This window comes from Urocitellus parryii, chromosome 4 (genome assembly GCF_045843805.1).
Source record: "Urocitellus parryii isolate mUroPar1 chromosome 4, mUroPar1.hap1, whole genome shotgun sequence".
Classification (NCBI taxonomy): Eukaryota; Metazoa; Chordata; class Mammalia; order Rodentia; family Sciuridae; genus Urocitellus; species Urocitellus parryii.
Genome location: NC_135534.1, coordinates 56,799,452 through 56,812,274, shown reverse-complemented (window position 1 = coordinate 56,812,274; position 12,823 = coordinate 56,799,452). Strand labels below are relative to the sequence as shown.

The following is a 12,823-nucleotide window of genomic DNA, read 5'->3' as shown; positions in this document are numbered from 1 at the left end:
TCATCCAGGAGCCTTATCCAGGCTGCCATTCCCCTCTACCACATATCTTGGGGCAAAAACCTACAACACCAAGGAAGAGTGAAATTCCCAGAAACTCCCAGAGTGCCCTGGAGAAAACCCCAAAGGAAAGGAACAGGAAGTGTTAAGGCCTGGGAGCTGCGGACAGAGACCAGGGAAATAGACCCAGCTTCACCCCACCCCACCAGCCCCAGGGTCCACCACTTGAGCCCTTGGTTTACCAACTCACTTGGGTCCCAAGGATGCACATAGCGTGATGTAGAAATTCCTTGTGCAGCCCTGGTTATAAGGGTTATCGTGCTGGAGGGAGATGAAGAAGGGAACAGGAGCTCAGAATCAGCAGGACTCGGCAAGGCCATCTCCCAGTGACCCTTGCTAAGTTGGTCAGCTAAGCCAGGGCTCAACCTGGGCCCGTGGCAAGGCTCTAAGAGTGACCCAGGGCCTCCTGCCTTCCCAGGCTCCTAGGAAGAGTGACCTTCCTCAACCCACTTGTGAGCAGCTCCCCACAGACAGTGCTGACCCAGCACCCACCTCTCCTGCCTTCTCAGGGCTCCTCATCCCCTTGTGCCTCCCTTTGCAGGATCCTTGCTCTGTCTCTATTGGCCACACCTGTCCTCTCACCTCATCCTTCCAGGTACCTTTTAAGATCTTTCTAGTGCTGTTCTGCTCAACTGATCCAAAGATGGTGTCACCACTTTACTCTCTTACCTCTCGATTTTTTCTAAAAATCTACCTTCATTGAATTTCACTATCTGGGAGGCCAGTGGCAGCAGGGGATGGCCAGACATATTTCCCTAGTCAAAAATCAGATTTTCCAGGAAAATCTGAGCTGAAGACCTTCAGTACACAAAGCAGGAAAGGTCAAGCTCAAAGGTCATGTCTTTCCTGGACACTGAGTGGCTTCTCCTCTCCATTATTCTACTTTCTCTTTCCCCTGAGTCCATCCGTCAGCCTTGACCCCTCCTCCTTCCAGACCAGGTTGAGTTTCACCCCAACTTCATGAGCTTTAGGTAGCAAAAACTCTGTTATAATGGCAAGTGGCTCAGCAGCACTTCTATCTACACCAACTCTCCGATGGCCTATGCATGAAGAATTTCATCTTCAAACACTCTTCTCCACCAGAAGGAAAGATGATTCCACATCAGAACAGCTCTGGAATATGTCCAAAAAGCAACATGAATCATTGTACTCTATGAGGTTCTGCCTCCTTTAAGGTGTTCACAGCACTTAAGAAATGAGTATACCACCAGGTGCAGTGGTGCACACCTGGAATCCCAGGGACTTGGGATTCTGGGGCTGGAGGATCGCAAGTTCAAGGCCAGCCTCAACAACTTAGCAAGGCCCTCAACAATTTAGTGACACCCTATCTCAAAACAAAATATAGCAAGAATTAGGGATGCAACTTTGGTGGTAAAGCACCCCTGGGTTCAATCCCTAGTACCAGAAGAAATAAATTAATTAATGGCAGAGTATTAAAAAAAATCACAGAATTTTGAAACTTAGAGAAAGAATGTTTGATTAGATATATATCATGTATAGAAAATACTGATTGTACATAAAGTATAGAAAATGCTTCAGGAATGATAGTTAATAAATATCTAAGAACTGAGCAGTAAATTTGAATACCTTCCTCCCCCCACATGGAACCCTATCACACACAACTAGAATCCAACAGCTCTGAGGCACCCAGACCAGCCTCTCTCACTGGCTCCACTCCTGGGGCTCCTGCTCCAATTCTGTGTCTCAAACACCCTCACACTCCACAGGACCCAAATCCAGCAGCATCTTCTGGCCGCATTTTCTGCCCAACTTCCTGCTGCCTCTCCTTCTTCCCCTTATCTTGGGGGATCAGGGCACCAGGCTTCTCTCTGTTCCTTTCTCTCTTTCCTTCTATCCCCAAATGTTGATTCTTCTGTTTGTTGGTTCACTCATTTATTCAGATTTCTTTTCTCTGTGTGCTGGGGATTAAAAAATTCAAGGCCTTGCACATGCTAAGTACACACTCTACCACGGAGATGCACCCTCAGCCAGAAATATTTTAGGGCATCAAAAATGCTTCTGTCCAACCAGGCACAGTGGCACACACCTGTAATCCCAGTGACTTGGGACACTGAGGCAGGTTTGAGACCAGCCTCAGCAACAGTGAGACCTCAGCAACAGTGAGACCCTGATTTACAATAAAAAGTAGCAGGGACTGGGGATATAGCTCAGTGGTAAAGTGCCCCTGGGTTCAATACCGAGTAGCAAAAAAATAAAGAACAGTCACTGCACTGGGGATGGAAAGCACCCTGCAAACAGCATGGCCAGACTACTTTCAGTGGTGAGGGCAGCTGCAACATGAGGCCCTGAGCACCATGGGGAGTGGCCCAGGTAGAGCAGAGAGAACCATGTAGGCAACCCAGATCACAGCACCCAGGTGCATGCAAAGGAGAAGCCCAGAGAGTTAAGTGCTGAGACAGATACTTCTGGTTTCAGAGGCTGTGTCCAGTTCAGAAAGAGTAGTCTGAAGATGTGTGCTGGCTTTGGCCATTAATGAGAGCATCATCCTGACAGCAAGGTCTGGGCTGACCTGGCCCAAGAAGTGAAGGGGGAGCTAGTGAACAAGGTCAACTCTTTCAGGAAATAAGGCCCAGAAGGTACAACTGGTGGAGTGGAGGCCTGGGATGTTAAGGGTGAGACTTGTATGGCTTTTAAGATGAGGCACAAACATGTGTAGATGACCATGGGAAGGAATGGTAGTAATAGTAACAGCAGCACATAGGGCACTTTCTGGTACCAACCACTGTTCTATGTGGTTTACCTGAATTAACCCACAATTCCCTGTTTTACAGATAGGGAAATTGAGTGACCAGGGGCTAAGTAGCATACCCAAGGGTCTCCCTGCTGGTCAGTTCTAGAGCTGTGATTTGAACTTATGTGGTCTTCACCAGAGTCTTTGCCACCAACCACCAAGCAAGTAACTCTAGGAGGAGTTGAAGTCAGGGAATGGAGTATGGTGGGAATGAAAGTTGGAACATGGGATCAGTGCCTGAAATTAGTGCTGCCAATTACAGAAAGGAGCCCTATCTGGTGAATCTTAGAGTGCAGACCACATTTAGGTCCCTTGAGACCTGGGGATCCTGGACTTGGAGGGCCTCATTCTGAGCAGAGGAGGAAGGGCAATGGCCTATGGCCTGACCTGGGGCTGGAAAAACCACAGGATGGAGGAAGGGAAAAGGCTGCCAGGCAAACTCAATGATGGAGTGAAGCTGGAGAGAGAAGACAGGCAGACCACAGGGCTGAGGAATAAGGGCCAAGCACAGGAGTCACAGGTGGGAGGGAACCACATATAGCAGTGGTGGGGGGCTGACCCAAAGGATGGGAGGTGATGAGCAGAGGCTCCTCTGTCTTTTCAGCTGTCTTGGGGTCTGTAGCTTCCCCTCCCCCACTGATGCTGCCCACCAGTCTTGCTGAAAGAGCCTTTAGTCAAGTGAATGCCATACTAAAGGAATCCCATGGCAGAGATGCCCACTCCTATCATACCTCGTGGATGCTCAAAGAAAAAGCAATAAAGACACACAGATGGGAAAGAAAGCAATAAAACTGTTCCTCACATAGGACATGAGGTTCCATTCAGAGTGAACAACAATGAATGCTGGGGAGGAAGCTCAGTGGCTGAGCACCCGATTCGATCTCCAGTACTGGAAAAACAGCAACACTAAGGACTCCTGCTCTATGGAAGATGCTGTGAAGAAAATGAAATGACAAGCCATGAATTGCAAAAAAAGATTTGCAAAACATAGATCTCAATCCAGTATAGAGAACTCCTGAAACTCAGTAAGAAAACAACACATTTAAAAAAAAAAATGGGCAAAAAGATTGGAGCAAACACTTCACCAACAATATACCCATGGCTGAGAAAACATGAAAATATGCTCAACATTGTTAGTCATTAGGAAAATACAGACTGGAGACCTAATGAGATACCACTACTCATTTATTAGGCTAAAATTTGAAAACAAAAAAAGAATAGTAACAAATGACAGTGTCAAAATCTAGTGAGGATGTGGAGCAACTGGAATTCTCATTCATTATTGGTAGAAAGTAGAAACGGTACAGTTGTTTCCTAACAAGTCACACATGTTTACCTTATGACTCAGCAATGCCACCCTTAACAATTTACCCAAACAGAAATGAAAACTTATGTCCACATGTCTATGCACCAATGGTTGTTGTAGCAGCTTTATTTATAACTGCCCAAAACTGGCTGGGCACAGTTCCCCATGCCTGTAATGGCTTGGGAGGCTAAGGCAAGAGGGTGGCAAGTTCAAAGCCTCAGTAACTTAGTAATTTAGCAAGGCATTAAGCAACTTAGTAAGACTCTTTTTCAAAATTTTAAAAATTTTTCAAAAAGAAAACATATGGATGCTGGTGGTGGAGTGGGGTGAGGCTGGGATTGTTGCTCAGTGGTTAAGCACCTCTGGGTTCAATCCCTGGTACAAAAAATAATAATAATAATAATAAACCAACAAAAATACTGCCAAAATCTAGATGCAAAGTAAAAATCCTTCAATTGGTGAATGTAAAAGTAATCTGTAGGGAAATACAATACTACACAGAAACAAAAGACAATAAACTACTGATCTGAGCAACTACATAGATGAATCTCAAATGTATCATGCTCAGTGAATGAAGCCAGACTAGAAAGCCCACAACGCCATTTATGCATGATTCTGAAAAAAGAAAAACCACAAGGACCCAGGGAGAGAAAATGACAACAAGAGATGAAAGGATTTTCTGAGGTAATGAAACTGGCTAACCTTGATCTTGGTGGAGAGTACATGATGTCATTTGTCAAAATCCCTAACTATAGGCTAAAAAGGGTGAATTTTACTGTTTGTAATTACCCGTCAAAAAATGACATTTTTACAAAATTTTACCATGGCTCCCAGGTTTCCACTTCTTCAAAACGAAATTCCATGCTTGGCTTTCTGGGCCTTTCTAATCTTGACTCCCATGGAGTCAACCTCATTGCCCATGCCACCTTGTGCTTGAACTAGCTCCGTTTCTTCATCATTCTGTTAACACCCTGTTTTTGGATTTCTGAGCCTTTCTGCAAAATTGTACCTCTCACAGTCAATGCCCTCCTGTCTGCCTCTCCAAAAGCACACGTAGGACACAGAGAGTGGCATGTTCTACTCTGCAGCGTAGAGTAAACTCCCAGTTTCTTCCAGTCTGCTACACGGCTCAGGACTGACCCCTCGCACAGAGTGTTCCCGGTGTCTCTGGTGTTATTCTGATGGCAGGTTGCTTATCAACACAAGTGCATGATGTACTTACCTCTATACCCATCCCTTAAATAACTGCCACCTACCACACCCAGCACACAGTAGGCTTTCAATGCAATGCACCCAGGAGGGAGAATGGCCACCAAGATCCAGCATATAGAGATATCTGAGCTGCATCTTTAGGGGTGGGTATGGAAGAACTCATGAGGCACCATCAGGGCCAAGGGCAGTGGAGAATGCGCACAAAGTGCCTAATTCCAGAGGTGCAAGATGCCTCCACACAGCCAGGGGCACACGCACTCAGACCACTTACCTGATCCTCATAGGGTCGCCTGGCAGTGCCCACCGCCACTGCCTTGATTAACAATTGCAGGATGAGAGGGAGCAGGAGGGCCCCAGCGGGTAGAGCCACTAGGATGCTGTGCACAGGCTAAGAAGGGAAGCCATGGAAGAGCTCCTCCCTGGCCCCGCCTTTCAACGCGACTCCTCCCTCCCTCCCTCCTGCCCCAGCTAGCACAACCCACCAGCTCTCCCTCCCTGGACTGGACAGTTAGTCCAGTACACCCAAGGGAAACCTCACTCCACCACACTGTCCTCCCACCTTTCCCTTTCCAACTTTCAGTACCCTACTCTGTGCCCCCCTAGATTCTTAACTCCACAGGCATCCTACCCCGCCTATCTCCCTGACCCCACTGGCTTTCCACATGTCCTTCACAGGTCCTCTCAAGTGACTTCTCCCTCTAGCCCCGCCCACGTCAGCCCCTCCCCCGTCACCACGCCCTTCCTGGGATGTTTGCCCCTCCCTCCCCACCACACCAGCTCTTCCCAGTGTGGGCCCTTGGGACTGTGTGGATACGTCATGGTCATGGTTTGGTCCAGAAACGCCATGTGCCTCCTGCGTGAGATGAAAAGCACGCAGGTGGCCAGCACACTACCCAGATAGAGGCACAGGGACACGAGGAGTAGCAGGTAGAGCCGGATGTTTCGGTGCCCCACACAGTTATTCACCCAACTGCAATGGTGGTCGAACTCCTAGGAGAGAGGAATGAGGACTCAGGGTCCCGTTCCGACTGGCCTCCATCGCCCCCTAATCCTGAGGCCCATCACCCCCTATTCCCAACGTAGCCCTCTAGGCCACCTGCTCTTGGCCCTACATACGGGTTCCCATCTCAGGGAGAACCTGGCATTTCCATGGTTAGAGCACAGTTAGGACCCCATGGCTCATCAGGTCACCTGTCCTGCGTGAGGTCTTTAGAGACAAAACCTGCCTGGTGTTACTTGGAGCAGGATGGATAAGGATGAAAAGAAACACCCTTGCCCTACCAGCTGTCTGCACTTGTGAACCCGAGCAGGGTGTGGGCACATCAGAGAAATGCACTCAGAACCCAGGAAACCCTCCAACTGGGACACCCAGACCAAGACAGGCAAAGATTCCCAGGACAGGGCAGCAGTCAGCCTAAAGGGCTGGGGATCTAGTATCAGCAAGCCAGGAGAGGGGACAGTCACTGCTTTTCCTCCCCCTGACTCCACCAGGCTCAGCACAGAGGGGATGCCCTTTGCATGTCAGCACCTGTGCAAGCAAGGCCAGCCTCCCTGGACAGGTGTAGACACTGAGGTGTCGGCGTCTATATGCCACTAGAAGCAGTTTGGGAAGATGGTCTCATACCCACCCCTGGCCCACCCATGTCATGAGGTTCCTGGTCCTGGCCAGGTGCCCGGGGACGGGTTGGTGAATGGACAGGGAGGAGGAACACTCACTTCCACACAGATGTCACAACTTTCGCAGTGGAAGGTTCGAGGCAGGCGGTGAAAATTACAGGTGGGACACCACGGCATGTCATATAACCTGCCATTCACTCGTGCCATGTACGGTGCCTCAGGGTCCTGCTCGAAGGCGCCTGCAAGGGAAGAGGTTTGGGCAGTGGAGGAGGCCCTGGTATCACTCTGATGCTCGGGGCAGCCCCATAGCATCACTGGGCAACAAGAAGGTGGGGAGGAGGAGGGCAGGGGAATCCCGGTCCCTGTTGAGCAAGCTGACCACTCAGATGGGCGGACAGAGAGAAGGGCTTTCCAGCCACAAGAGCTCTACGTGGAGCTCCCCACTTTGGAATAGTGATCAGTGCTTGGAGTCGGGTGTGAAATGGGAAGGAGGAAGGGAGAACTGCGTGGTTGGAAGAGCCTGCTGCCTCTCTTGCCGGGTCCTCCCTTCTGAAGCAACTGGAAAACCTCCAGGATTCTGTTTTTTCACACTTCAGTGGCTTGGGAAATGAAGTGCCAGGGCCCAAGTAATGATAACAGGGTAAGAAGGGATCCTGAGGCCACAGGTAGGGGGGTCAGCCCTTTAGAAATGGCCCCTGTCGGCACCAGCCCTTGGGGTGCCACCTCCCTCTCCCAGGGGTCTGAGGCCTTACCTCTGTGTAAGATGCCTGGATCTGAAATGTTCATGGAAATGAGGCTATATAAACTGAGTAGGCAGAGAAGGCCTGAGGCCACTGGAAAGACCCACTCTCCATTTTGCACCAGTGCTCGGCATCTGAAACCAGGGCCAGACTCAGTTCTAGTCGGGGGCAACCCGGAGCCTCCATGAGGCTTAAGGAGACAGACCCCATTCCCTCCACCAAGTGTCACCAGCATTACCAGCCTCCCACAGTCCTCCCAAAGCCTCAGGCTCCCCACATCGCTGTGCTTCTCACTAAATATCCTCCTTCCCCTCCTGGCCTCCCTCCTCCTCCCTGCCTCTGCACTCTCACTGTCTATTTCTCATCTGTCTCTTGGTGAGAAACCCAACAGCTGGCTCAGAGACTCACGTGAAAGTGAAGAATATGGTGCTCAGAGACACCAGGGCTGCTCCAGTCACACAAGCCCAAAGGCTCGAGAAAAGCCAGGATCTGGCTGGGGGTTGGGGTGGGGACAATAAGTCGTCTGATACAGTCATGCTTCGCTGCCTGCTCTCAAACAAATGAGAGCCAACCGCTCCTTCTCCTGGGTTGGCACCCAGAGTACCATGACTACAAGTGTGACATCAGAGGGGTTCCGGAATGGGGGCTCTGGCTGCTTCCAGTGCCCTCTGCCCTCAACCCTCTTCTGCCCTCACATACACACTTGTAGACTGGGACATCCTGCTCTTACACGGGTGGCTTTGTTGGAGCTTGTGAGCATGGGATGTAGTTTGTCCCCCAAAGGTTCATAGGCTGGACGCTAGGTCCTTGGTGTGGCAGTGTTGAGGGGGTAGAACTTGCAAGAATTGGGGCCTAGTGGGAGGTAATTCGGCCACTGGGGATGAGGCCCTTGGAAGGGAGTAATGGACTTCTCATGGGCCCCCCGTTAGTTCCTGTGAGAGGGGGGTGTTATAAAAAGAACAAGACTTATCCTCCCCAGTTTCTGGCCATTCAGTCTCTACCCCTTGCAGGTCCTCCCACCATGATGCCATTCACCATGTTGTGATCACTCTCACCAAAGGTCAGTCTCAGGGGCTGCCAAATGTTGGACTCTTGAGTTAAATAAACCTCATCTCTTTATAAAGTACCCATTCTTGGGTATTTTGTTAGAGCAACAGAAAGCAGCTAATACAGAGACCATGTAATATGGTTTATGGGGAGACGTTTGGTGATGGTTATCCCCCTTTCAGGCCCAGTGCTAATAAAAGTAGGCAGTGCTCATTGCTGATCCTAGCTCCGCTTCTTACTTTTTATTGTGACAGAACTCCAGTTTTAGGGAGGAGGTAGCAATCTATCCAACTAAATATCTTCCCAGTTTCCCTCACTTCCATGGTGGGCTTCATGACATAATTCTGTCTCAACATAAAAAATAAAATGGGCTAGGGATGGGACTCAATGTTTAAGCAACCCTTGGTTTAATCCCTGTTGATGATGATGATGATAACAATAATAATAATAATAATATTGTACATATTTATGGCATACAACATATTTTGAAACATGTATACATTGAAAAATGTCTGAGTCAAGCTATTTAACATATACATTACTTCATATTCTTATTTGTGGTGAGAACCCTTAAAGTCTACTCTCTGAGTCATTTTCATGTGTATATAACATTATCAACTGTACTCATTCTGTTGTATGTTATTATTGACTGTAGTCATTATATTGCACAATAGATGCCTTAAACTCATCCCTCTTATCTAAGTGCAATTTGGTCTCCTGTGTTCACATGGAGAGATTCAAGAATTGTTAGATAGAATTGCTAAAACACCATCTGACAGGTCATGAGACTTTAGGGGGGGAAAGTAAAAAATAATACATGATTTATGACTGTAAGATAGAAACAGCCAGTTTATGGAAATGCTATTCCCAATAGTTTTTTTTTTTTTTTAAGTTGATTTTTGGGGGCTTCACAAAAATCATCAGCAAATACAAATAACTTTGTTTCTTTTCAATATTATAGTCTCTTAAGTCTGATGGCTAAAACTTTATAATTTTTCTACATCAGAAGAGCCCAACTGAGATTTGGGTGATAACAAGTCTCCCCTGACTCTCAGTGCTGTCAGTGTGTTGGGACCAGGGAGAAGCAGAAGGCCAGATCAATGTCATCTGGAGATAGTGGGAACTTAGAGACTCACTTTCTCTAAAATGATGTAAATGGGGAGATATGTTACCTCTGACAAGAGTCATTCTGCCCAGGCACAGTTCCTCACTGAGTCAGCCCAGAGGCTGCTATCCCTGTACCTTGTCGAATTTTGATAGTCTTGTGTTCATCCACTCTCTCAGTCAGGGACTACAGGAAATAGAAGGCATGCTTACAGGGTTTTAGAAAAAAATTAATGAAGAGGCTATTTACCAAGACATGGGCAGGGTTGAAGGAATCCACAAGAGAGGCTGAGACACTCTGAAACTAGAAACAACATTAACTAAATGTTCCTAGGTCTGAAATGGTAAAAAGGAATGAGAATTACCATGGCCACAGGGCTGTGAGAACTCTCTACATATTAATGGCAATTACCTGTTTATTTTTTGAAATTTTCATTCTATTTTTGACTTGGCTATTTTTTTTCAGCAAGTAGGACATTTTAAATAGTTTTTTAAAAAAATCTGAATTACTTTATTTCCATTATTTCGCCTTCAATAATGTAAGAAAATATTTTCTTACTTGTAAAGATTTAAAAATTTTACCAGTAATCTGGTACCTTGTGGCTTTCCTAATAAAACATTTGTTGTACTATTCATTGAAATGTCTATATATTTATATAGCTGTGTATACACCTTCTTATATGTGTATGTATATATACAGATTTATGTACCTACACACATCTAGTTTAAAGGGTATGTATAGAATACTTATATATTTATGTTCTGTGTAAGCCATGGATGCATATATTAAGTTGGATGCCTATTATTTTATTGGTTTAGAAACACTTCTATACAATATGAATATTAAATTGAATTGTATAGATTTTTTTGTCAGCTTTTTTGCTGCTGTGACCAAGATGAGAGAATTAGTAGAGGAGAAGTTTATTTGGGGGCTCATGGTTTCACAGGTTTCAGATCATAGATAGCTGACTCCATTGCTCTGGACCTGGGATGAGTTAGAACATTATGGCGGAAGTGTGTGGTGGAGGAAAGCAGCTGGGAACATGGAACCAAGAAGCAGAGAAAGACTAAGATCAGCTCACAAAATAGATACCCAATGACTCACCTCCTCCAGCCATACAGTCACACTCACTTAACGCCTGTCAGGGGTTTGTCTCACTGATTAGGTTAAAATTCTCTTAATCATTTCATCTCTAAACTTCCTTGCATTGTTGCACACATGAGCTTTTGGGGGCTACCTCATATCTAAATTATAATACTAGAATTCATATATTTTCCATAATATATTGTTTTATAGTTTATTTCTAATAGCTCAAATAAGTACTTCAAATGTGTGTGATCAAAAATGTTATCACTTTCCTTTAGAAATCCTAGTCTTGGCATTACCTTAAAAAATCTTTTTAACATAAAATTGATAAAAAAATAGATTCTAATTTTTTTCTACAGACACATTTATACTTATCTAGTTATGTTATAAGCTAGAGAACTTTTTTTCCCCACAATAAGTTGTCTGCTACTACTTTTGAATAACATGTTTTCATCTGCAATAACTTGAAATACTTTCTTCATCTTGCATTACATTCCCAACTATACGTCATTTGTTGTTGTGTCTACTCTGTTTCATTGATCTATTTTCTATATCAAGGATGTTACCACATAACTAGATAATGTAGGTTAATTGCAAATTTTGTTGTAAAGCATATACTACATTATTATTCAAAATTAAACCTCTAGTCTTCCACATCTTTTCTAGTAAATTTCAAGTTTCAAAGACTATTTCATTGGTGTTTTTCTTGAGATACAATTTACATACCATAAAATCTTCCACTTTAAAGCATACAATTTAGTGACTTTTAGTATATTCATAAGGTATTCAACCATCATCCCTATTAAATTCCAGAATGTTTTCATCACCCTAAAGGAAACCCATACCCTTTAGCGGTCACTCCCCAGTATCCCCTCTGCTCAGTTACACACAATTAATCTACTTTGTTTCCATGGATTTGTCTATTTTGGGCTTCTCATATAAATGAAATCATACTAATATTGCTTCTTTTTTCATTAATGTTTTTTCATTAATGTTTTCAAGGTTCATTCATGAATTGTGTATTCAGGCTCAAATGGGTTCTATTTCATTATCTCTACCACACAGGGATAATCTAAAACTGGATATATATATATATTTGATGGATCTTTATTTTATTTATTTATGTGTGGTGCTGAGAATCATACCTAGTGCTGCATGTATGCCAGGCAAGTGCTCTACCACTGAGCTATAACCCTAGCCCCTCTCTTGGTATTTTTTACATATATCTTTTACATAGACTTGTGCAATGATGCATACATTTTCTGGATTCTCATGGGGCAATATTAAGTATTATTTTTACTCATAACCACTATTTTAGATTCTCTCTTTGAATTTTCCTTTGTAGGTCAAAGTGTCCTCAAAGTGTTTATAAACAAGACATGATTTTTAAAAATTTTTATTGTGGGAACACAATATGATTAGTGAGTTATGTCTAATTTCTGTGTTACTTGCATCACATTACTTATAGTGTGAATTTTTTAGAAGGAATAATTTAACTGATGCAAAAATCTGGAGCATTTCATACTTTTTCCTATTTCACTGTTATTCCTGGAGAATAGTAAGGAACCAGATAAACAGTTACCTCATCATTCTCCTGGAGTAACACTGACACAGTGTTACTTAACTCCTGTGCCAGGGATGGCAATAAAGTGGTAAAAGACTATTCTCATTTGAAGTCGTCATTCAGTTGTGGGAAACCCATTTTTAAGTTTATCCGTAGTTCTGCCAAAAGTGAAAAACAGAGGCTTCAAATGAATCAAATTTTCACTAAAAGAAATTTCATCAGAAGATTGACACCAGTTTGAACCCTATTTGAACATTGTCTTATATTCTTTTCATCAGAGCATTTGATTGGCATCAGCCAATTTTGTGTCCTAAAGTTTCCCGCTTATATAGACAGA

At 44.8% G+C, this 12,823-nt stretch overlaps 1 protein-coding gene across 1 annotated transcript; it reads right to left on the bottom strand.

Moving 5' to 3' along the window:
* Window positions 1-8,220, bottom strand: LOC144254252 (palmitoyltransferase ZDHHC19-like). Its single transcript, XM_077797268.1, has 6 exons — window positions 8,093-8,220; window positions 7,697-7,818; window positions 7,044-7,183; window positions 6,142-6,317; window positions 5,599-5,704; window positions 1-60 (listed from the first exon to the last, which is right to left on the bottom strand). The coding sequence occupies exons 1-6, from the start codon at window positions 8,218-8,220 to the stop codon at window positions 1-3; spliced, it is 732 nt and encodes a 243-aa protein (XP_077653394.1).
* Between the last annotated feature and the right edge of the window lie 4,603 nt (window positions 8,221-12,823).